Source organism: Abramis brama, assembly GCF_963993115.1.
Source record: "Abramis brama genome assembly, chromosome: 3".
Lineage (NCBI taxonomy): Eukaryota > Metazoa > Chordata > Actinopteri > Cypriniformes > Leuciscidae > Abramis > Abramis brama.
Genome location: NC_139965.1, coordinates 53,147,447 through 53,174,444, shown reverse-complemented (window position 1 = coordinate 53,174,444; position 26,998 = coordinate 53,147,447). Strand labels below are relative to the sequence as shown.

The following is a 26,998-nucleotide window of genomic DNA, read 5'->3' as shown; positions in this document are numbered from 1 at the left end:
TCGAGGCTGGGTCTTCCAACATGACAATGACCTGAAGCACACAGCCAGGATAACCAAGGAGTGGCTCTGTAAGAAGCATATCAAGGTTCTGGCGTGGCCTAGCCAGTCTCCAGACCTAAACCCAATAGAGAATCTTTGGAGGGAGCTCAAACTCCGTGTTTCTCAGCGACAGCCCAGAAACCTGACTGATCTAGAGAAGATCTGTGTGGAGGAGTGGGCCAAAATCCCTCCTGCAGTGTGTGCAAACCTGGTGAAAAACTACAAAAAACGTTTGACCTCTGTAATTGCAAACAAAGGCTACTGTACCAAATATTAACATTGATTTTCTCAGGTGTTCAAATACTTATTTGCAGCTGTATCATACAAATAAATAGTTAAAAAATCATACATTGTGATTTCTGGATTTTTTTTTTTTAGATTATGTCTCTCACAGTGGACATGCACCTACGATGACAATTTCAGACCCCTCCATGATTTCTAAGTGGGAGAACTTGCAAAATAGCAGGGTGTTCAAATACTTATTTTCCTCACTGTAACAGCTCGTGAGTTTTCTCCTATAATGCCTAATGAGTTTGGAGAACACCTGACAAGAGATCAGAAACCATTCCTCCATACAGAATCTCTCTAGATCCTTCAGATTCAGAGTCCATGTTGATACACTCTCCTCCTCAGTTTTCTATAGGATCCAGGTCAGAGGACTAGGATGCCCATGGCAGAACCTTAATTTTGTGCTCAGTAAAGGCGGGTGTACACGGTGCGATTTTTGCTGTTTTTACGAGCTCGCAGATGATTTTTCATGGTCGCGTCTCGCAGCGTGTGAGAGCAATTACGAGCCAAGCATGTTACGAGCACCTCCCCGACCTCCCGATAATTTTTAAACATGTTTAAAAAATTCGGGGAGTCGGCCCGATTTTCACAGCTGATATTGCCAAATCATACACAACCACGTTGATGGGGCTATACCTCAGTGGCAGCAACCATACAGCATGCGCATACACTATCACACACACACACATACATACATACATACATACATACACACACACACTTCTCTCTCTCTCTCTCTCTCTCTCTTTTATGTTGAAAGGAATGGCTACTGTTCTCTGCTTTTCAACAAATCATTTGCACACACATTTCTGTCATTTTTCTATCTGAAGCTTTGCCTGCATGCAACATTGACGGTCTCTGTGTTTAGCGCGAAAGCTCACGTGATTGCTGCCGGCTCGGGATAGAATTCGTGCAGGACAGTCGTGCCGTGTACGAGCTGCTTTGACGCGATTATCAGTTAAACTGACTTGCAACGTGTGCAATATCTCACAACCTCCCGAGTGTCCGAACTCGCACCGTGTACGCCCGCCTTAACCCATTTTTTGAATTTGGTGTTTGTTTTGGATCATTGTCCTGATGGAAGATCCAACCACAGCCCATTATAAGATTTCTAGCAGATTATTTGTCTGTTGATTTGATAGAATCCATGATGCCATGAATCTGAACGAGATGTCCAGGACCTCCAGCAGAAATATAGAAATACAATGTTTATTTTGTGAAGCTCAACTATCTTTTGACCATATGTTTGTTCAAATTGCAGATCTTAGTCACCAAGGTCTGAACCATTTAGATTGAGGAAACCATTTTTATTAAAGGTTATAAAGATGCTACATTATATTCAGTCAAATATACAAACTATATTAAATATACTATTATCAACATTGAAGTACTGTTTACATGCCTGACAGGATAAAGCCACTGGCATTTTAGGAGTTAGGATGCACTGAAATTTTGGCTTCCAAATAAACAACAACAGTTAAACGTGTCAGCTGTGTGGACTGGGTTGACAATATTGATTACTTAATTTTAATCAATACTGATATGGATTCTTAAATCTCAAGATTTATCTTCTAGTTAACTATACTAAACATAGCATGCCTGCCATCCAATAATCGCAATAAGCTTTGTTACTTTTAATATGAAGTCTCAACTTTCAAATTTTGTTGGTTTTATCAAATTCAAACAGGCTAAATTGTAATAGCATGCCTAGAAGGAGAATGCATAATAAGAAATGAGATTTTCAAAGTTTGAGTAAATCGAAGTGTTTTATGTTTTACCTTAGGCCTCTGCTCTGAAGTGTAGTAAACGCAAGGACACTGAAAAGGACGAGTGCTTCTGCTTCAGGTAATATATACAACTGAGCACATTACATCTCATTAAAAGCCTGAAATAAGAACTTCAAAGTATTGTATGTCTTTTATTTCTTAAAAACATTGAAACAGGTTTGTTTTTAATCATTAGTAATAATATTTAAAAAACCTTTAGATACACAGACATGATGGATGGATGATTGGAGAGATATAGATGATTGATAGGGTGACGGTGAGTCAGATTGATACGATAGATAGATAGATAGATAGATAGATGGATAGATGGATAGATGGATGGATGAGTGTATGCAAAATTGTAAAGTTTTTGTGTTTTTATTTCCTTTTTTTTTTTCAGGGATAAGCTGATTCCAGAACTTGCAGGAAAGTATGTTGTCCAATTTGTTTTGGCTTTCGACAAAACCAAACATCTTTGGAGCAAACAGGTGGGAACATAACATTTATTTCATCCAGTTTGTTGTAAACGCTACTTTACTGTTTCTTGCTGTAGGATACTCATTTGTGTTTCTATCTTAGATTGAACTAAACGTTGTTCCCAATAAAGCAATGAAATTAGCCCCTGAGACTACACCTTCAACTCCTGTTGTCTCCAATAGTAACATTCGGGCCAATCGCACATTGGTGGACCGCTTGAATCTAAAGATCATGGTGAGTTTGTCTCTTCTAGAGCTAGCGTTTGCATGTGTTAACAGATGATGTTGAACTTCATGTGATGCCTAATACCACCTATTGCCTGTAGGAACCCAAAACCCCTTGTTCCTTATTGCTTTCAAATCAAATGCAAATCTGAAAATTCTGACCTCTTTTTTTTACTTATCATCCTTTTCTGTAATTAATCAATTTTAACCTTTACACAAAACAGCTTGCGAGTTCCAGTCTTCTTGAACTTGATGTTTAAACTGACAGGACTTAAAAACTTTAACTCTATGATGATTAAACTTTGCAATTAATCCACAAATCACATGCGTTCCGAACCGGGGGGGCTGCTGGCACGTATGGATCAACTACAATCCCTATACTTGACATCGCACATCCTGCAATGTGATTATCGTGTTTAGTGAGAACTCAATTTTGAGTTTGAGTTTTTGAGAACTCAATGTGGCGCTGCCGTGGTATCTGATGCATTCTATGCTATACCTTTCGGGTGTTTGTTCACAGAGAGCTGCTTCACAGACAACACTTAAGTACAGACTTGAGTTCTTTTTTTTTATTGCGTAAAAAGGTTTAATAGCACTTTACTCTGTAGTAATTGTTATATTGGAATTAGTCTGTACTGATAAATGCCTCTTTTTTACATGTTACCCTCAGAGAATCTCTCTACACATCCCTGTATACATTGGATTGATTTTAATAACTTTTTTGTACTTGAAGTGTGCACAAAGCACTAGTAAAAAATAGTGGATCGGGACTCTGTATTGGCAGATACTCAGTATTCAATGACTCGGATCGGATGGGTCACAAAAACTTGATGGGGACATCCCTAAATTGTGCATCAGGCCTACAGTTGTGTGTTTTCTTCTTACTTTGCAGGACCAGTATGATAACGCTGCTGGTGAAGGTATAGATGGAAAAGTGGTGGTTACAGTTAATGGCACTGGAGTCATGGTGGTTCCTTTGTTTGAGAATGGAGAAAAAAGTTTGTCATACAGCCTTACTAACGGGGAGACTCTCATTACTGTGAGTGTTTAGAGTATATACTGTATTGAATTAGCTTTTTTATTTTATACAAATTTTGTTTTTTCAGTTCATTTCCATGGCAATGTTTTAAATGTTTGTTCTATGTTTTGTAAGCAAGTTTTTTTTTTTATCCAAAATGTATTATCTTTTTTATTTTATTTCAGCTTTATTTTAATGAACTAAAACACTCAAAGTTTTCGTTAACCTTGTATCAATGGTGATAAATTCACAATTTGACTTGATTTGAGGAAAAAGAAATGAAAAAAAAAAATATATATATATATGGTTAATTTTTGTTCAAAACATTTCGAAAGACAGAATTTATTATTGTGATTTTATTGTAACATTTGATTTTTAAATACAGCAGGACAGATAAAGTCTTTTAATTTTATTTTGCATGTTATAGCTCACATCCTAAAGTGATAGATTAAAGTGATTAAATAATGTTTGCACATACACACAAATTTACACTTATCAGATTTCTTCTTTTTCCTAAAACTGGTTATTAAAGCAGCCTAAAGATGATTATGGACATGAACTCTGGTTTGAAAGAAAAACCTGTCCTGTTCACTGGTCATTGTTGGTAAATGAGTGTTATTGTTTGTGTCCTGTAGGATTTGGTTCTTTTGGAGAACAGTCCTGGTGAGGATGGAGCTGAGTACATTCTCCAGTTCCATCCTGAGTTTCAGCAGACTAGCGTTACCATCACGCCATACAGCCTGCCTTTCAGATTCTGCAATGGTTAGTCAGCAGACAAAGAGCCCAATATTCGTTACATTACTAATGAGTATGACAGTTAAGAGCTAGACATTATAATTGTAATATTTCTGTAACCGATCAAATTTAGTCCATATCATAATAAAATCAATATTACATTTTTTTTTTTTTTTATTAACTAAATTCATAATCAAAGAGTGCGACAGGTTTCTTACGACAAGTAACAGGTTTGGACACCCCAGCTTTATTGCAAATCTCAACGTCTTGATTGTTTATCATTGCAAAATGTGAATTGTAATTAATTGTAATTGTAATTAATAATTGTAGTTACCTGCTAAATGCGAAGGCAGGAAGATATTAAGATTTTATAAATGCAAACTTTATGATTTTCTGTAAAGCTGCTTTGAAACCATGTGTATTGTTAAAAGCAGTGTACAAATAAATTGGACTTGACTTGAATTTCATACCAATGAGATTTTACTGTGTGCGGTGCTACCCATTATGATGTGATTGTGAAGTCTTGTTGGAGTGATTGGATTTACGAGTTGAACACCTATAAATGCCACCATAAAGTCACAATTTTGGGAAACTACAACTGTTAAATTCTTACTACAAATTATATTTTGATCTATTCCAGATGCAGAATATCAGGAAGTCATTGCGAATCTCAGTAAGAAGAAAGATCACCTTTCCAAAACCGTTTTGATGTACCGGGACATCTTTGAGACCAATGAACAACTGAAATCTGAACTTGAGTGTAGGCAATTCATTCATTCATATATATATAAATATGTAAAAAATACTATATATATATATATATATATATATATATATATATATATATATATATATATATACATACACACACGTATATATGTATGTGTGTGTGTGTATATATATATATATATATATATATATATATATATATATATATATTATATATTATATATATATACACGTGTGTGTGTGTTTTTAATGTATTAATGCATTTATTTATTCATTTATGCATTAATTAATTCATTAATTTTATTAATTCATTAATTTAGGATCAAGATCATGTGTGACTCATATATATATATATTTTTTCTACAGGTCAGGTGCGAGATGCATCCCACAAACTACATGAACTTAAACCAGAGCTCATGAAAAGTGGCTTAGACATCTCAGAACTAACCACTGTGAGTCTGGACATGCACACACATGAACACTGACATAAATGCTGTTTCAATTTTGTTTGGTCTGTGTAGAAGCATGCATTTTATTCCAATCATCATAGATGTTTGTTTGTATTTTTGTTTACGTATCTGTCTAGGTATCAGTAATAAAGAATGTAATAAATGCCAAGAAAACAATTTTGATCGAGATGACGAATCAACCTAGACGGAAATGTAGCATTCCTGACCCTTTCAAAGGCAGTCCGCATGTTCTGGGAAAGGTATGTGTTTGATTTTTGTATCATGTGATCCCATCACAAGTGCACATCCAGGAGTCAGCAGGGTGAAATGAATCTTGTAAAAGTTTCATGCTTATTGAAACATCAACACTGGCCTGTTAACATATGTTATGCATAATTATAACATACATTTTTTTAATTACGACATACTAAGTCATCACTGACATAAAAAGTTGAAATAAGACATAAGTCATAATTATAACAAAGTCAAAATTATGACAAAACATCAATCTATATGTGGTGGAAATGAGCTTCCATACTTGTGTGTAGCAATGACACATTTTTCTCAAGCACTTTATTCCGTTGTCTGTTCTCTTGGTTACTGGCGATTATTCTCTATTTATTTTTACACCTCTCCCTGATATGAGGGTTTTTATCTTATTTTCACTTTAAATAAAATGCTACCGTTTCTTTTTTTATTAAATTGTTTTAAAATATAGTTTTACAGTATCAAAACCGTGGTACAGGTGTCTCATAGCGGCATATACAATCATCCATCAACTGGTAGTTCAAGGATCGAGTGAAGGGTAATAGCACACAAAAAAAGTCAAGAAATAAAGACATTCAAGATACATTTTTAAAGGTCCCCTATTAGGGACCGTTCGGTATTTATGGAAGGGGCCACCGGAGGAAAATAGGGGAGGGTCATGTCTTTTTATTCTTTGTTGAGGGGAGGGTCATCCAACTTTTTTTAGTCTAAGGGGAGGGTCACCCAACTTTTATATTCATGAAAACAGCAACATTTCAAAGTGGCTTGTTTGGTGCTATTTTTTTTCCATTTAGCTCCATGTTGATCTCGCGTTATCAGCCCCCCTTCGATATCAGATGGGTCTGACCCAACAAAAATCCAGTTTGGCGCTGTTTGAAGTGCGCGCGCACTTCACGCGCTCAGAAAAAGTGCATCATGTTAGAACAGAATGCCAAAGAAATGTTTACCCGGCAAAGCTTTAAAGCACGAGCAAATAATGAACTTTTGTGATTGCGAATAAGTGCACAGTGTCCTGTGAGTGTAACTCTACCGCTGCATTAACATGTGATGTGAATGTACGTCGAGTTTTACAGTATTGGGACTGAGGCGCCAGAACTGCAGCTGATAGAATGTGCTGTAGCGCGATACTACCATATTTTAGTTTCCATTCTTATTTTGTTTCCACGATGTGTAAGATGTAGGGCTACCACATCTTTAAATTACTATTAGTATTATTTAAGTTAACATAATAAAATACGTAGACCTACACCACAAAAACTAGTTGAGGATAAATTCGTTAAAATTGGGCGATTCCAGTGTTATGGACGTGACATTTGCAGTCAAAACTTGAAATATAAATTCTCAGAAAACGCATTTAATACCAATATTTTGAAACGTCTGAAAGGAGTCAAGAAATTAGAAAAATATCAGTCTACAAATGCGTTTTATATTTAATATGAGGGAAATACACATGTGACGTGACACAAAAAATCTTTAACTTTTAGGTGGCAAAATATTTTTTAGTAATTCTATAAATTACACTGTGCAAACCAAAAGATATATACCCACCGGATGAATAAAGATCGGCCTCCACAGAACATAAAATATTATTTTTATTTTATTTTTCGTGTTCGCATTTATGTGAAAAAAATAAAATAAAAACAATGTTACGGGCGTGACAGTTCTCCATTACGGACATGACTGCTCTGAAAGCGACTTTAAAAATTTCACAGAGACCTCAAACAGAAAGCACATTAATTGTATCTTAATTTTAATCAATGTTTCATCTGGATTTAATAAATAGCCTAAGAAGTAAATATAGTAGAAAATAGATAATCATGACACGGAGGCGCGGGCGAGTGAACTGGACTTGTCTCATAAATGAACCGAAACTCAGCGTAAGATAGGCTATGCTACTTGCCTCACAGACCTGAGAAATATATAGAAAGCTTGAAATGTCTACTTTTAAACAGAACAATTCAAAACGAATGAAAACAGACTGCTTTCTGCTTATGAAATGTGCATTTCTCTATGGCGCGTTCTGGGAAGATCGCGACGCATTGTCAACTTCATCTTTGCAGTCGACACAGAAAACACTTGTTTATTAATAAACAATCAAAATGTCTCCTTGCTATTGAAAAGAAGGTTCTCTGTTCTGTAAGGACTCTGATGAAGATGTAACTTTACATCGAAACGTTAGTCATTCATTGTTATGCACCTTAAATAAATATTTTAATCAGTAGACATCTGTGCTGCACCGGCTATTCCTTTTGTCTGTCTCCTTGCTATAGCCTATTTGACATATTAATAATCATTACTTTTGCCGGTTCTTTGTGACAGCTTTTAGATGCTTTATTTGCAGCGCCACCCACATGTTGAACGAGTCACACCGCATCAGCACCGAAAACATGATTTTTTTTTCAAATCTAAAATCAAAAATCGTGATACGAACCGAATCGTAGGTTTGGTCTATCGTTACAGCCCTAGTAAGATGAGAAAGCAAGAGTTTATGGTTTAAAAAAAAAAAAAAGCCTATCTGAACATCTTTGCCAAGCGCAAACCAGTACAGAAGTAGGCTAATCAATAAATTATCGGGGAGGGTCATGCCTTTTTTCACAATCATTTTGGAGGGTCATAGAAAAATGTATTGCTGGCGAAGGGAGGGTCATGTCTTTTTTGACAACAGATCTCAAAACTCCTCCGGTGGCCCCTTAAATAAAAAACGAACAGTCCCTTATGCAAAATTCACTTTTGCATGCTGTTTGGACATAAATGTGTGTTGGCAGTGTGTGTACACAACCAGCCACTAGTGATAAAAATCCACTCACTCCTTTTTTATTAATCCCCATAAATCATAAGCAGTGTCTACCAACAACCTGTTTTCAGAATGCTGTTTTAGTGACGTCACTAAGCACAGGCCCCGCCCACGAGTGTTGGCAGACACTGCCGTTTCAACATAGACCCGCCCTGATCGAGTTCACAGCTGCTGCACTGACGAGAATGTCTCCCAAGAGTTGTAGGTGTTGTGTGGCTGGATGTATTAATCCACATAGCACTCTCTATTTACTCCCGAAATCTGAGGCAGCCGCTGAAGACGAGGAGGAATTATTTTGTTTTTAAAGAAAATGCTCCCTCAACTCTACCGAAATTCGTTTATGTACTTGCGCACTTCTTATAACTTACTGTGTTTACTCAGCTCTTACGGTGATTTTCTGAAGTGACGCTTCATCTTTTGTGTGATGTACAATAATCTTTATTAAACTCATCAGTATATGTTTGATCATCATTCGGACCTGGTCCGAAACAGCAGACTTGTAGGCTATTAATAATGGATACATACAAGCAGATGACAAATACGTTATAACCGTAATTAAACTACTAAACTATACCTGTTCCATCTCTATACAGCACTCTGACTCTGTAGGCATTATTGTCTGACTCTGGGTCGAAATGAACACCGTTACTGAGAGTTTCTGATATTATCATCATTCCGTGAGATGAAATTGTCCTGAGAGACTGAGCGCGTGCTGAGCGCAGCAGCTTATTTGCATTTAAAGGGCACACACTAAAACAGCGTGTTTTTCTGAGCCCCAAAAAATGACAATTTAAACATGCTGTAAAAAATGATCTGTTGGGTATTTTGAGCTGAAACTTCACATACACACTCTGGGGACATCAGAGACTTATTTTACATCTTGTGAAAAGGGGCGTAATACGGGACCTTTAAGAAAATTCCAAAGAGGGGACTAAATATGCTAGAAATCATTAGACCTCCGGCATAAGTCGCAAGTTAGTTTTTCTAAAAGGTAGGAAAAAGAGTGGACCACAACAGAAGTATACATTTTCTCGCTAAATAGGTCCTCTGAACAATTTTATGTATCTCTTTCCAGTACACCTTGATCATGTCACAGCTCTAGAACATATGCATCACAGTACCAATATTAGACTCAGACTTATTAGAGAAACACAATTGGGAAACATTAGAAAAAAAATCTTATGGAGACGAACCGGTGTTAAAAGTCCTGTAAATTAACTTTTTTAAAGTTTTGCTCGTGACTCGATATTGAAATTGCTGCCATTTCTAAGTAAATATGAAGATACATATTCATGAAGATGCACTAAACTCCCCGTAATTTATACCTTGATAGCACGCAAATATTTCTGCCCATTTTTGCTCTTGTGATTGTCAGCCTCTTCTTTTCCGCTGCAGAATGAAGCCGTTGTGAGTGTATAACACGTCGAGCCGTTACTTGTAGCTAATAAAAGTAAAATACTTCAATTTTCTGATGTTAGTTTTTGACTTGTTGGTGCATTTTACAGCCCTTCATCAACACACAGCCCACCTCAGATTTTAATAAAATCACAAATCGTAAAAAACAGAAGAACATATCTGTGCTTAAATTCTAAATTCACCCCTGCCTAGTGTTGTCACGATACCAAAATTATTGTCTCGATACCGATACCAAGTCAAGTATTGCGATTTCGATACTTTTTCGATACTTTTCCTGAAAAGGGAGAAACACTCTCAAATATCATTGCTGTGCTTTATTTTAAAACCGGGACAAGATTCTAATTATATAACACACTAATAAATGAACATATGAACAGCAGATATATTAAACATTTGAACAAAATATGAAATATAAAAAATAAATTAGAGCAATGACATTCAAGGTAAAAAAATATATAAAGTTAGCAGCATTATCTCATTTATCATAAGAAACATAAGAGCTTTATCTTGATTCTGAACTTTGAATAAAAATATGAACAGCGATTATATTAAACAATGTTTAATATTGGTAACATACGATAAGCCTCATTGGTGATATATTTGACGTGGGGAGAGAGTTGTGGAAGGCCTATACTTCATGTTAAACATAAATATATAGCAGCAAAGACAACGTCGGCAGTGTTGACGGCAAAATAGGCTACAGAATAATTCGTTCTGTATTGAGAGGTGCAAATTACATTTTATATTGTATTTGTCAAAACTTTCAAACATCAAAATGTCATTGATTAATATGTATTCATGTCAAAATGACAGAAACATCTTTTCCTATTCTATTTTGCCTGGAAACGCTTCCAACACGCTTGCGTGTCACGTGAAAAATAGGCGTCGGTTCTATTTCTAGCATGCACGCGTTTTCCGCGCGTCTCGAGCTGCGCCCAGACGCGTGTGTCACGCAGGCAGTTAACATGGGAGCCGAAATAATAACGGACACGACACGCAGCCAGTGTGTCGCCGGCCTTACAAATCTGGTACGCGGTCATTCTTAGAAGTATCGATACTAATAAATTAAGGAATCGTGACGTTTTTAATTTCCGGTTTACTTTTGAAGTATCAGTGCACCGTGCAACAGAGCAAGGTAGGCAACGTAGGCAACGTACTTCCATATGTCACTCCTCTCGTCATCTTTTTCTACGAGTCGTGGACCACTTGTGCTCGCACATGCAGCCATCTCGCTGTAGTTTGTCACATATGACACTGACAGCGGCAGGTTCTTTGCTGCGTGCGTCAGGAAAAAAAACAGACGTCCATAGGGAGGCGTTTTTTATTTTAAAGTATCGATACTGATAAATTTAGGTATCGTGACGTTTTTAATTTCCGAGTATCGCGATACTTTTGAAGTATCGGTACATCGTGCAACACTACCCCTGCCCAAACCTAAATCTGGCCCCGGACATTCGTCCAAAAAAGTTGAGAACCACTGGATCAACCTGTCAAAGACATTTTAGTTCATGTGATGATGTTTGTGTAATGATTTGTAGGTAGCTCACCTGGCACAGGTGGAGGATGATGATGCAGCGAAGGTGATCTCTTGGCATATCCTTGGTGACATGGACTGTGTGGTTACTGAAACAACATCTGCTGCCAAGAAAATCTATGATGATACACAAGGACGACAACAAGTCTTACCCCTCGAGACCGTCTTCTGGAGACCAAATGACAGGTACACATACATGCATACATTCTCAAATATCCAAATATTTCCAGATACTTAGTGTTTTTTAGTAGGGCTGAGAAGGAATTTTAGTGCACCGACAAAAGTAATAATTATGAATGTGTTGGAAGGTGCTATGGAGCGGAAAAGAGAGTAGACATGTTTAAGAGAGGCTCCACGAAATAACCAATTTTTTTCATTAATACTAGCCATTTTTTTAGATAAAAATGAATGTGTTGGAAAAAACAGCTAGGAAACTGACTGAATATTTTAACAATTTATTAATAAACTTGTGTTTTCTGAGTAAATGTCGGCTGCAAAAATGAAGTTGACGATGCCGACTCGTCATCTCCACAGTATAGTGGATGTGCCTTTAGAGAGGAAGGCTCATTAAGTTAGGCATGAAGTAAGCGCAGTACTAATTTAGCTTCCACACTCCACACGAACGATATGTGCTAAATAAGGGCACACATTTATCTAGGTTAAAGTTAAAGTTTGAGCGAACGGCCATGTAAAGTGGATAATGTTTGGCTACTACTTGCATGCCTCAAATGATATGCCATATTTGAGGTTGATGAATGATAGGTGAACGTTTGGATTTCCTGCCCTACATAATTACCTTATAGACCAGCTGAGTTAACGATCTGTCCGTCAAGGACTGCGTGGCTTCGCCAATTCCTGTGGAAGTTTTTTTTCTGCGACTAACCGAACCGACTAACCGGCAGCCCTAGTTTTGAATGATAGAAGTGATTCATTACATATACATTACTGGTCAAAAGTTTGGAATAATTATAAAATGCTGATTTGCTGCTCTGAAATTTAAACAACCAATGCTAGGGCTGGATTAACAATATCGATTTGCTTTTTGTATGCTTTTTTTTTTTCATGTGTCTTAGGCAATTGCCTCACATCAGGAATGGCTCGTGTCTCTTCCGTCCAATTGGAAATCCTGTGTTTGTCAAAGATCTGCTAATTTTTCCTGAGCATGTAGAAAGCTGCAATAAAGGCAAGTCATTCACACTCACTGACAACAGCATACAACACAATGGTAGATTTAGAGTCAAAAATGAACTTTCCGTTCCTGCCAGATTCAGACATAAAATGGCAGATTATATGCGGCTGCTGATATATGAATGAATAAAAAATAACAAAGTCAAGTACCTTATGATTCTACAATAAAAGCAGTTTGTTTCAAAAAAACAAAATGAATAAATACACCAATAAAAAACTGCACAATGTCTTTGATCCCCAATGAGTTTTTTTTACTTGAGTTTTGTTGTTCTAAAGCCATATGACCTTCTGTCTTTTTCAGAAAACAAAAGAAATTTTGAAAAATGCGCTGCTCGTCCATTTAATGGCAGTGAATGGTGACCTTCAAGCTTAAAAATAGAATGCCAAACAATAATGTCCTGCAACTCATGCTGTATATGGCAAATGTTTTAAATGCACACTATAGGATTTGTTCAGAAACGCACCGTAAAGTGTTATTTAGCAAAAATCTTGACCTTAGCCTCTGATCTCCTGTGTACATTTCTGTAGCGTTCATGATTGCCGCAGTGTGTGGAAGAGAGCACAAAAAGTACACATGAGAAAATAAGATTAATAAACGCGCAACACAAGGCCTTAAAATTCTCCATAAAGTATTTGTGAACTATTGTCTGTGTTGTGCCCCGGTTGATAGTTGACAGCCAGAATGACAGTTCACACGTGAATTAGTTATTAATAGTTGTTATAGGCTTTTTAACTCAATATATTGTTCTTTATTTACTTCTGTTAATAATTAAAATGATTTAATTCACAACTAATGTAATAATTTAAAACATAATTCTCTTATTTATAATAAATATTTTGCCATTTACTAGGCAACCAAAGTATGGCAACTGTCATACTCTGACACCCCTGCTGCACTTGCGTCTCATTTACTAACCAAAGCCAATTTTCACTCTCATTTAGTGCTCACTAAGTATTAATCTGGGATCCTGGTTATACTGATGAAAAATAGCATGATGAATTTTCACTACAGGGATGCAAAACAGATTTTCCAGAAAATAACCCATGATTAACAAATTAATAGATTCATTCTCATTTGAGGGAAAATAATGAGAGCATGAATGACCTGTTTGAATGGGTATTTGGAGTTTGAGAGCATGAATATGAGTTTGAGTATGAAAACACACTCTAACACCTCCCTCTCCCAGCATGCATTCTATTTGTTGTCTTAACTTAGTTTGTATAGTTTTGTATGCATGAACATTGCACTTTCTTAAATCTTTCCAGAATACTGCCATATTTATGTCATAGAATGATGTAATGGAATTTTCTATTTTGCAATCTTTCTTCACAGCTAAATGTCTTGGCATAGAGGCTATATTGGCAGTATCAAATGATCTAATGGTGTGCGCATGTGTGTGTATTGTGGATTGAGCAATCATATTTGGCAGCCTGTAAATGTTGGCAACTTGGCATGCATTATTTTTAAAACTTGTAAATATGATCAGGGCAAACATAATCAAATAATGAAGCTATTGATGTGTTCTGACTCTTTTCAGTTTTTACAACCTTTCTTGGAGACACCATATTGATTGATGATTTGGATTCTGCTAATCACTATCGTCGGGGGGTAAGAGACTGAGTGTATGTGTTTGTGTTGAAGAATCTTCAAATATTTACCACAGCGCCGTGTATAAACGTGAATATTTGGTAGGTGGTTCAAAATAAGATGCAGTGCCCCACGATCCTAACACGTCAAGGGGAGCGGATACGCAGCAATGGGAAGTTTGGTGGTTTGCAGAACAAGGCTCCATCCATCGAGAAACTTCGAGGGCAAGTCTTCGGAGCACCATTTCCCAAAGAGTACAACCATACATGCCTTCAGATAGGTAACTAACACACTTTCTCTTTTGGTGCAGTGGAATAATTATTTTTTTTTTTTACTGGACTTAGTATGTTTCTCTCTCATATTAAACGTAACAGTTAACCAAAAACAAAAGTTGTGTTAATCATTATTGTATTGCTTCAGTATAATGTTGGAATGCATATATTATTCTTATGGTACTTCTTATTCTTAGGCAAGACACTATAGGCAAAACCACTGGTCAGTTTAGAGATTTGGGGCTATTTTGCTTCCATAATACATCTTATTTCAGACTATTGGAAAGAAAACATCCTAAATGCATATTTAAAGGAATAGTTCACTTAAAAATGAAAATTCTGTCATCATTTACTCGCCCTCAAGTTGTTTGAAACACAAGAAGATATTTTGAAGAATGTCTGTAACCAAACAGTTGATTAGACCCCATTGACTTCCATAGTATTTTTGTTTTCTACTATGGAAGTCAATGTGGTACATCAACTTTCTGGTTACTGACATTCTTCAAAATATCTTCCTTTGTGTTCAGCAGAAGAAAGAAATTCATACAGGTTTCAAACAACTTGAGGGCGAGTAAATGATGACAAAATTTTCATTTAAAAGTGAACCTTTGTGTTTATATTCTTAAACTTTATCTACAGTATTTCTGATCGATTTCAATTACAATACATATCTTTAAAGGCTTTTTTCTCAATATTCGATTTTTTTTCTGCACTGAACCAGAAATATCCACTTCAGTAGCACTTACATGCGCTAAATTTCCAGAATTGATAAAGAGAGATATTCAAAATCCCCTCTGTGAAAACCTTTATTTCTAATATGACAAGAAAATGAAAATAATTGTTCAGTGTTCAGATTTTAGTTCTGGAAATATATGCAAATTGGTGCATATTTAATTAGATGATGCATACTTTACACATTTAAACATAACATTTCAGAAAATCATAATTGCCTATTTACCTGTGGTGTCTTGTCATAAAAAATGCTTATGTGAGAGAAGATGATGTGTCTCCTCATATGGATGAAAACTGTATGTAATCTCTGTCTCTTATATTTGAATGTTCACTTACAGAGTTATTACAGCAGTACAGTGGTGCAATGCAGAAGGCCTCTGATGTCGAATCCGACTATAACAATCATTTTAAGTACCTGCAGAGTCCTCAGATGAAACAGAAACGACAAGAGCTCAAGCAGCATGAGGAAGAGTTAAGAGAACTTGAGCAAACCCTTGGTATGTGTTTTTACCATTGTAGATTGGTATTTCTCATGCACAGCATGCTTGTAATGCAGTACTGTATACTTAAGCATTGAGAGTTTACATGAAGAAACGACAGCCTTAGTACAACAGTCTATTATTATATGACATAATTTAATTCAGGTTTAAGAAAAAGTCTGACTCTGCAAACTTGGAGTTAAGTTTATTGGCCAATATCACAGTGATTTGGAAGGGGATCTCAACATTAGCCCAGACCCTTAACTGGATGTGGCTGGATGGACATTTCTACTTTTGTTGACTAGATAAGGCTGCAACATGCCAACATTTAAAAACAAATGAAGGGATCTGAATACTTTACTGAACGCAAAACCAGACTTTTGATGATTTGCTTTTGTTTTTGTCATTGAGTGGTATACAATAGACTAAAAGTGTAAAAAATGTATTGTTCATGTGTATTTTAGCATAAGGCTGCAAATTATCAAAATGTGAAAAAATGGAGGGGTCTGAATACTTTCTGAATGGCAATGTATTTGCAAGTGTGTGAACTTTCAGCTAATTTGATGCTTTTTGTGCCTTAGCAATGTTAATACATATTACTTCAAATGGAGATAGGAATGATTCCTTTAACTTCTACGTACTCAGTAATTTCTATAATTGGTGAATTCTGACAAATGTTGACTGAAATGTGGATGTATGTGTGTTTGCAGCCAGAACTCCTCAAAAAAGAGTGAAACGAAGCCTTGAGCCTGAAACGGCTGAGCCCTCAGTCCCCCCTAAACGGACCCGTCGCAAACCTTGCAAGCTGGGTAAATCAATGATCATCTGAAGTGTTTGCTCTATAACTCCTGTTTCACACATGATGTGTTTGCAGTACTATGTGGTGCAGAAGCTGCACGCTCATTGTGCTTTTACATAAGATGCGTTTGCAGTGTGCAGTTGATCCACGGCTTCTATATAATGTTTTTTCCTCGTGAAATACAATACACTATTTATTACCTAAGAAACAAGGTGACATGAATGACACTAGTCTGAATGTGGAAGTGGATTTTTTTTATTGATTTATGACCTGCAGTATTTCTTCAAAAATTTGTGATGCTACATTCTCACGTAAGAGAAGTACCATGTTTGAATGTTTTGCCACTTGCCTGAGCAACTTAATGTATAAATCTATATAAAAGTAATGATTTTTTAAAGTTTTGACTTTATAAAGTTTATATTTATTGTTTAAAGGTGCCTTGTGTAAAAATAAATAAATTCATACTCCACATTCCATACCAGATGGGGGCAGTATACCTCCAGAAAGTGAGTTGGTCTACTCTAGAGTATGAATATCTTCAAGCTACTCCCCTTCACCTTTACCAGTGAATATGTTCATATTCGTTTTGTTCATATTACATTTTTATTGTTAGTTTGAATTACATTAATTTGACAGACAGCATTCGCTGATGTTGACCAAGCTAGCGCCAACGTAACCAGAGCTTCCAACTCTCACGCATTAACCGTGAGACACACGCAAACACTTTTCACATGCTCTCACGCCACACATCAATTTTCTCACGCACAGAAAAATCGCGAAGCAAAGAGGACACGGAGACCGACAGACTAGACAGAGCAGGTTAGTTATGATATAAAAAAATCTCAGCTCTCAGATTCTGTCAATTAAATACCGTTTTGGCGCTTGTAAATGTTACACGACAGATCCCTAGCGCATGTGAACCGATCATCTCTACTAGCTAATAGTAAAAAAATCACGAACACTGAAAGATACAGTAACGTTAGGCTACAACTTACCAAAATGTATTCCTCATACATAATATCGACCAATCAGTGTTTTTTATCATCGTGAAGAGGTCAATAACACAGCTGGAGAACAATTATGTCAGATTTACCTCAGGAAAGCCATTTAATATACATAATATAGGTCACGTAGTTGGCAAGAAAAAAAGAGCAATAGAGATTGTGCTATGTGTACTATATTACAATACTGTATTTATGAACGTTATATACGTTTATCGAACAGCCTTCGATACATTTCTATGTTATAACTTCCCGAAAATCTACACAAACATATAAAACAAACTTCTAACGAAATACTAACAGCATCTTACTTACCAATCCAAAAGAAATGTTGCAAGTTCGAAGTCAAACCTCATTTTTTTCATGTCCATTAGTTGTCTCCAGCGATGGAAAGCAGTGCCAATGTTTACTCTGGTTCTGTTCCTTTTTTATCATATTTTATTTGAATGTAGTAGTGGGCTGTAGGCTAACTTTCCACACGATTGACATCAGGTTCAAGTACGCCCACAAGCCGTGCGAGTTATTCGTGTATTGCATGTTTGGCTGGTGGTTATGTTGCCGGCATACCGCCTCCCATGGCCGAAACTGGTATTACGACACCTGTCGGGCCGTGGCTATTAATGCTAATGCTAATTCAGGTTGATATCTCTGCAGCACTATAACTTGACATTTTTTTAATGACATCATCGCCCTTATTTCTTCTCATTCTTTTGATGCATGTAGCTCATTTTTTGGATATTTTTACCTCAATTTTTACATAAGGCACCTTTAAACATGAATATGTCTATGATAGTCTATTGTAATGTTGCTGTTTGAGCATAAACACCATCTGCAAAGTTACTACGCTTCAAGTTCAAAGCAAAGAGAGTTATTTTCTTTTAAAGGACTACAACAAATGGCTGGTAGGGACTACAACAAGCTTCGTCCCGGGTTAGTGACATCACAAACCCTAAAATTGAAATAAACCCCTCCCCTGGGAACACGCAACACTGTTCTATCTGCATGGAGCATATATGGAGCGATTTATAGATTATCATGACAGAATATGCTAATCAGTGACTTGAAGATAGTTAACTCCATATCAGCTACAGTACAAAAATTCATCAGCTATCCGTTCAGAAACGTCCTGTTGCATTCTACATGTTGTCACATCTTCTTGAATCTCTCCATCTTTGTCCGACTCCGGTTTGAACATAAAAGGCTAAAAGTTTTTGAAGTTTTCAGTGCATGTCTGTGTGAGGTAATTGGAGCTGTTAACACACGAGATCTTGAATCTCCGCCCTCTGTGCCGGGAGCAGCAGCTAATTTGCATTTAAAGGGACACACAAAAAAACGGCACATTGGGGTATTTTGAGCTAAAACTTAACATACACACTCTGGGGAAATTAGAGACTTATTTTACATCTTGTAAAAAGGGGCATTATAGGACCCCTTTAAATTCCTTCCACCCTCCACCATGTCATTTTCTGATGACTTTGAAAAAGGTGCAATGTGAACTCAGCATAAGGGTAGTCAAAAACTGGACTAGAAAGTGGACTAGATTTGTTCTGAGATACTGAATGACCTGGATGTGGTCAGGCTGTGGTCAGGAATCATGGACAGCACCTGGCTATTGGCAGATGGGTGTGGTGGTTCCCATAATTAAAAAAGGGGACTGGAGGGTGTGTTCCAATTATCAAGAATCACACTTCTCAGCCTACCAAGGGTAGGAAAACCTATGCCATAATACTGGAAAGAAGAATCCGCCCAATTGTCAAACCTCGGCTGGAGGAGTAACAAATCAGATTCCGTCCTGTATGTGGAACAGTAGACTAGCTTTTTACCCTTGCAAACATCCTGGAGTGGGCATGGGAGTTTGCTTATCTAGACTACCTGTGTTTTGTGGATTTGAAAAAGGCTTATGACAATGTTCCTAGGGGTGTTTTGTTTTGTGTGGGACACTATTGGTTTATGGGGTACCAGTGCCGCTTATGCATGTCATTCCAGTCCCTATACAAACAGTGCAAGAGCTGTATCAGCATTCTCGGTAGAAAGTTAAGCATGTTCCCAGTGAGTGTTGGACTCCACCATGGCTGTCCCTTGTCTGTGATATTCCAGATGTTGGTGTTCTGGGCAAGTCCATCTAGCAAGAGACCCAGAGGCAGATTTAGGATGTGCTGGAGGGATTATATCTCTCGGCTGGCTTGGGAACTCTTTGGGATCCTTCAAGGGGAGTTGGGGGAAGTTGCCAGGGAAAAGGGCATGTGGGGGGGTACTTGGCCTGCTGACACCACAACCCAGTCCTGGAAGTGGCAGGGGAATGGAAGAAAGATACAACAAGTAATTCAGTGATTCAGTTAGGCTGTGTTTATTCTCTTTGTAAAATTTTCCAGATACATTTTTTTTTTAATTTTTTTTTTACAACAAAGCAAAGCTATTTACAATTCAAAAAGTCCTGTAGATTCAACGTTTTATGGTAGTTGGTAGTAAGTAGTATAGTAGGTTGGTAGTAAGTCTTAGACCATGTGGTCTTGCCTGGACACTCGCCCTTCAGGGGAGCTGAAAATGTGCAAAGCATCTTTCGCACATCATACTGTAGGCTTCTTTGCATTACATTGGTTCTCAGAAGGATTTAGGATGTAATTGTGATTATAGGATGCATACTGCAGTGACCAAGAGACAGCATTCAGTACTCAACAGCACTCTCCATCTGGATGGTTGAATGCCAAAGGTCCACTCGACAACCATCTTTGCCCAAAGACAGTCTATGATAAAAAAAATGTAATCTCTATTGTGGAGTTTATATATATATATATATATATATATATATATATAATATGTATATAGAGAGAGAGTATTTCTGAGTTTCAAAATCCATTTATTACAAAATTTAAAACATTGTCCAGTCAATCAACACACTGTTAAAATAAAATCAGAACAGACAAGACACAACTATCTTAAGAGGGATGCAAAATGCAGGTTATCACACAAATAATCTCACACAAAGCCCCCTTATTACACCAAATCTGATCAAAAGAAACAAGATCATTCATGGCTTTAAAATATCGAAAATCAATTTAAATTCTAGATTTCACTGAATTAAAAAACACTGCCTCTAAATTATAACTTGTGTCTTGTTCAATATTTGAAACCAGAGAGAACCAGAGAGAGAGAAACCAGTGGATATGAGAACGACTCAGGAGGATGTGGAACCAGAATTATGCCATTTAAGTTGACCATACAGTCCCCTTACTGTTGTAGCATGCAACACTAACACCAGAAGGTCAAATATCTTCTACTCCCACACCACCTCTGGGCACCTCCATTCCTCCATTATCTGCACAAAAAGCAGATACCCCCATCAAACATCCCAGAACACCGGCACTAATGTCTAAAGGTTGACAGAGACAGAAAAGGAGCAGAGTAATATCACCAAGTCCAGCAGACAAACAGCTACTATAACCCACGCCACAACCGCAGCTCAACCACATGTACCGTGACAGGATGATGGGATTTACTATTTTGCTCTCAGTTTAGTGCCTAAAGTTAACAGGCTTAGGAACCAGAACTGGGCACACATTTATATCCTCAGCTCCCTTTCAGATCTGGAGTTAGAGGATGCAAATCAGCGACATCAAACCACACGTACCCAGCCCCCATAAACAACAGGATTTCTGGCATTCCACCCTATCACCTCCTCCCATGAAGTCCAGAGCCATCATCCTCACCATCTAACACCTCCTCTAACTACATCCTACCATCAGCATGGATTAGAACAGGATTCCTCTCGTGTGCACCGCTAATTACTATAGTTTTACATGGTTCTATAACACTAAATGCTATTAATTTATTGTTAATAAAAAAAGTTTTTAATTCTTCTGTTGAAAATAGGTTAGTAGTTTAAAGTTATTCTGTAGGTCTAAAGTTTTTCTTTTATCTTAATGTCACCTACATCTTCTATTTGGTCCCACTTTTTTCTTTTTTCTTTTTTTTTTGGTGTATTTAGGTACTATTGTCTCAAAAAAGGGGTTAAACACATCCACACTGCTATAATGTAAATATGTGCTGCATGCTTTCCTCTCAAAAACAAAATAAAAACACAAAAATGTTGGCATGAGAAAATCTGATCATAGTGATGTGGATATCAAGTCATGTCACATTTATTTATATAGCACTTTATACAATGGATTGTTTAAAGCAAGCAGCTTTACAGTTTTAAACATGAAAAAAAAATTGTCAGTATCACTTTCAATAAGAATTACAGCTTCATTTTCTACTACAATGCAGCTCTCCAGTGTGTTCATGTTTTTACTGTCTAAACTTGACCTTGACTGAACAGAAGAAATTAACCAGAGATTTCCATGTCAAAGAAGGCGGAGCTTCAGAGCCACACCTACCTATTACGTTATTATCATGGGCAAATTGTAGTTTGAAGGTGTTTACCAGCCAAACTTTTCCGCAAAGTTTGCTTTGTCAAGCTGTTTATAACTCCAACCGAATTTCGTTAGAAATTGTCACAACAGTTCTTCGATTTCGCTACAAGTACATCGTTATATATATATCAGTATAAGTATATATTGTTTACTTTTTTTTTGTGCCATGAAACTATTTTATTTTGTTGTAGTTCTTTTTATTGATTCAGAAGCCACAGATTAGTTACCACTGCAAACGCATCTTGTGTGAAAGCACAATGGCTGCTTGAAATTGGCATAATAGTTTTTTTTTCTGCCTTGTCTGTTGCTTTTTCACTGAAGTTAATAGTTTGTTGTTGTTTTTCCCCCCACAGATTCATGATGCAACGAGCTGACAGCTGAAGCAATGCTTTTTGAGTTTATTCAGAGTATCAAAGATTATTTTGTGTTCTTTGTAAATCCTTTTTTTTACTTTACACTCTTTACACATTGTTTTAAATTCCAGGATTTAAGTAGAAAGCAAGAAAATGTTAATATATTTTGTATCGTTCTTTGAGGAAAAAAAAGACGTTTTTTCAGTAACATCAGGTCCTGTCATCCTTTTTTTAATCAACAGACCTTCCAGCAATCACACTTTTACTAAAGCCATCTTTTTCCTGTGACTGTAAAGCCCAATGTATACTTTGGTTTTTGCACACACACACACACACACACACACGTATGAATACAGTGTACACTAGCATTTCAGTGTATGCTCTATTTAATTTATTTTTTGTTTTTTGTTTTTTTTGACATGGACATTACAATTACATTGGACGAACCATATGTATTTGCTTGGGTGTTTTAGCACACATGCTAATTTTCAACACCTGTCCACGGGAGGCTTTTAGAAAGAAAATACAATAATACTGATAACAAAAGTAATAATAACAATACTAACAAAAAGGATAAAGAAATTATACCATTTGATTACAGATGCAAAAATAAATAAATAACATATTCAAATTGTTTACATACATAAGCTATAAAGCAAAAGCATCATAATCAGAAAATATCTCAGTAGTAGGTTATTCATGCGAGCACTGTTGTTTTGTTTTTAGCCATTGTTTAAGTCCTCCGTTAAAAGCATTGCCATCGGTCTCTAGTTTTAAATTAGTAGGTAAAGCATTCCAGAGTTTTGGCCGCTTTGCAGAGAGAGCAGACTGACCAAAAGAGGTCTTGTACTTTGGGACAAGACAGTCACCTCTGATAGTGGCTCGTGTGTTCGCCCTGTGAGAACTTTGACGCCTACTGACTAATTTAGAAAACAGTGGAGAAACATGATTATTTAGACATTTAAAAACCAGTTTGAGGTAATTAAAATCAATAAAACTGTCAAAGCCAAGAAGCTTATGCTTTCTTAAAACATCACAATGATGCCATCTCATAGGTTTCCGGTCCATAACTTTTATTGCCTGTTTGTAAATTTGAGAAAATAGGTTTTAATTTAGTTGGAAGGGCTTGTGACCATGATGTGACGCAATATGATATATGTGAAAATATCATTGCATGCATGTATAGTTTTGCAGTGTGACATGACAAATCCCGAAAACAATTTATGTTTGGTTTGACCTTCTTGCAGATGTACTTAAGATGATTATCAAATTTGAAATTTGTATCCAGAATAATCCCAAGGTACTTGACTTCATTTACTGCTTCTATTACTTCATTTTCGATCTGCACCTCAAATATATACAGGCCTATTTCATGGAGAAACACATGGAAACTTTTCTTAACATTAAGAGATAAATGAGATAACTCAAGCCATTTAGAGATGTTCTGTAATGCCTTTGTCAGGTTGTTTTAGTGGAAACCTGGACCCCAGTGTCATTAGCATACATCTGACAGTTGACGCCCAGACAGCATTTTGATAGGTCATTTATGTACACTGTAAACAACAATGGGCCAAGTACAGACCCTTGCGGTACTCCCATGTTGTTGGCATGCAGAAGTGACTTCACCCCATTGACCCTGACACATTGCTGTCTCCCGCCCAAATAAGACCTAAACCACTGCAAAGCTTCTGATTTAATTTATGTAACAAGATACTGTGATTAACAGTGTCAAAGGCCTTTTTTAGGTCCAGGAACACTACCCCGACAACATTTCCTTTATCCAGTGATTCTTTCATTTTGTCAAGCAAATAACAGTTAGCTGTTTCTGTGGAATATTTGTCTCTAAAATCCAAACTGCTGTGGATAAAGCAACTGGTTAGACTCTAAATCTTCCTCTAATTGTTCGGACACAATCTTTTCCAGAACTTTTGAGACTACAGGAAGGATAGCAATAGACCTGTAATTACTTGCTATATACTTATCTCCCGATTTATAGACCGGTGCAATTATTGCTGTTTTCCAGCTCTCTGGGAATATTTTTGCTTGTATTGACAAATTTACTAAATAAGTAATTGGCTCCAACAGACAGCTTTCATATCTCTTAATTAATGCAGCATGAATGTTGTGAATATCCTTAGACATGGAGTTACTCATGTTTATAATCACCTTTTTAACTTTATCACAAGATAACTCTTTAATACAGAAGGAGCCTGTGTGAGCATCATCAAATTATTCAGGTATATTGACTCGATATATTTAAAATTACTTGCTAATTCTTGTACGGACTTTTTTAAAAAATAAAAAAACGATTAAAAACATGCCAGTGGTCCCAGACTGATCAAACACTACTGCCGCTGTTGCTACTCCAGCTAGACACTCTGAGCCCGGAGTTTGTAACCTTAACCGCTGCTCGAGTCCATCCTGCTCTCCCAGAGCTCCTGTGGATTCCCAGCCATGTCTATATTGTCTACAGAGTGTTGTAGGGATGATGAGTTCTTATAGGCCAACCCGGAAGTTAGCATTTTAAGTGATGTTTAATGTCCCCGACAACATCTTTAGTCCCATTTAGCCACTTATTAGCAACTGCCTTATTCTGTACTAGTAAAAGTGGACTGATGCTGTGTCAGAATATGCCTACTTCCATACTATATCTGACCCTGGACCACAAAACCAGTCACATGGGTAAAAAAAAAATTAAATTGAGATTTATACATCATCTGAAAGCTGAGTAAATACAACTATTTGAAAATCTGGAATCTGAGGGTGCCAAAAAACCTAAACGTTGAGAAAATCGCCTTTAAAATTGTCCAATTATGTTCGCGATTGTGCTTATGTGAAAATAAATGTTTTATATATTTACGGTAGGAAATGTACAAAATATGTTCGTGGAACATGATCTTTACTTAATATCCTAATGATTTTTGGCATAAAAGAAAAATCGATCATTTTGACCCATGCAATGTATTTTTGGCTATTGCCACAAATATACCCGTGCTACTTGTGACTACTTGTGGTTTTGTGATCCAGGGTCACATACTTCCGGTGAGATTCTGAAATGTGCTTTCGATGGACACTTTACTATCCCATGGGATAGGGTTTGTGAATGGAAGTGAAGCAACGCAACTGATGCCGTAGGTCACATGACTATGACAAAATGGTGGATGTAGTATGTCCGAATTTCATGCATACTACACACATTTATAATAGGTAGAACATACTTTTTTAATGGTCGCAAAGTACAAACCACATTTGAATTAAACCTACTATACAGTATGCAATTTTGGACGCAGCATACGAACAGTATCTTGCGAAAGTGAGTACAACCCTCACATTTCAGCAAACATTTTAGTATATCTTCTCAAGAGACAACAATATAGAAATGAAACTTGGGATATATTTTAGGGTAGTCAATGTGCTGCTTGTATAGCAGTATATATTTACTGTCCTCTGAAAATAACTCAACATACAGCCATTATTGTCAAAATAGCTGGCAACAAAAGTGAGTACACCCTAAGTGATAATAGCTGTACATCGTTTAACCATGCAAAGCCACATGTCCTATTCATCATGTTCAAGTTTTTGTCTGCTTGACAGGACCATACAAATTTGTGTATCTTGTATTAGAGCAGTTAAAAGTTGTGCTTTGAGTACAATTCTCTCATTCTGACCACTGGATGTTCAACATGGCACCTCATGGCAAAGAACTCTAAGGATTTGATAATTAGGATTGTTACTCTCCACAAAGTTGACCTAGACTATAAGAAGATTGGTATCACCCTGAAACTGAGTTGCAGTACAGGCCAGGGTCATACAGATGTTTTCGAAGACGAGTTCCAATCAGAACAGGCCTCGCGAGGGTCAATCAAAGAAGTTGAGTCCTCGTGCTGTGCGTCAGGTGCAGAAGCTGGCTTCAAAAAACAGACGCATGATCATGCCAGCATTGCTTTAGAGGTTGCAGAAGCGGAAGGTCAGCTTGTCAGTGCTCAGACCATACACCACACACTGCAACAAGTCAGTTTGCATGGCCGTCGTCCCAGAAGGATGCCTGTCTGAAGCTGGCTCACAAGAAAGCCGGCAAACAGTTTGCTGAAAGCAACCTGGCCAAGAGCATGAATCACTGGAACCATGTCCTGTGGCCTGATGAGACTAAGATGAACTTGCTTGGCTCAGATGGTGTCCAGAATGTGTGGCGATGCCCTGGTAAGGAGTACCAAGAAAATTGTGTCTTGCCTACAGTCAAGCATGGTGGTGGTAGCATCATGGTCTGGGGCTGCATGAGTGCTGCTGGTACTGGGGAGCTGCGCTTCATTGAGGGAAACATGGATTCCAACATGTACTGTGACATTCTGAAGCAGAACATGATGCCCTCGGCATGATAACGACCCCAAACACACCGCCAAGATGACAACTGCCTTGCTGAGGAAGCTGAAGGTGATGG

The 26,998-nt window shown here is 37.1% G+C and overlaps 1 protein-coding gene across 2 annotated transcripts in view; it reads left to right on the top strand.

The window, feature by feature from the left end:
* The window catches only part of smchd1 (structural maintenance of chromosomes flexible hinge domain containing 1), a 72,669-nt gene extending 49,896 nt beyond the window's left edge, over nt 1-22,773 (top strand). For both annotated transcript variants that reach the window (XM_084109412.1, XM_084109411.1), the window contains 15 exons: nt 2,111-2,172; nt 2,494-2,581; nt 2,673-2,804; nt 3,687-3,833; nt 4,448-4,574; nt 5,188-5,307; nt 5,643-5,728; nt 5,863-5,985; nt 11,741-11,922; nt 12,810-12,919; nt 14,463-14,533; nt 14,618-14,792; nt 15,855-16,013; nt 16,706-16,804; nt 22,561-22,773. In XM_084109412.1, the coding sequence (XP_083965538.1) occupies nt 2,111-2,172; nt 2,494-2,581; nt 2,673-2,804; nt 3,687-3,833; nt 4,448-4,574; nt 5,188-5,307; nt 5,643-5,728; nt 5,863-5,985; nt 11,741-11,922; nt 12,810-12,919; nt 14,463-14,533; nt 14,618-14,792; nt 15,855-16,013; nt 16,706-16,804; nt 22,561-22,568 (1,689 nt within the window). In that variant the 3' untranslated portion in view covers nt 22,569-22,773. The remainder of the gene's footprint in view (nt 1-2,110; nt 2,173-2,493; nt 2,582-2,672; nt 2,805-3,686; nt 3,834-4,447; nt 4,575-5,187; nt 5,308-5,642; nt 5,729-5,862; nt 5,986-11,740; nt 11,923-12,809; nt 12,920-14,462; nt 14,534-14,617; nt 14,793-15,854; nt 16,014-16,705; nt 16,805-22,560) is intronic.
* The last annotated feature ends 4,225 nt before the right edge of the window (nt 22,774-26,998 follow it).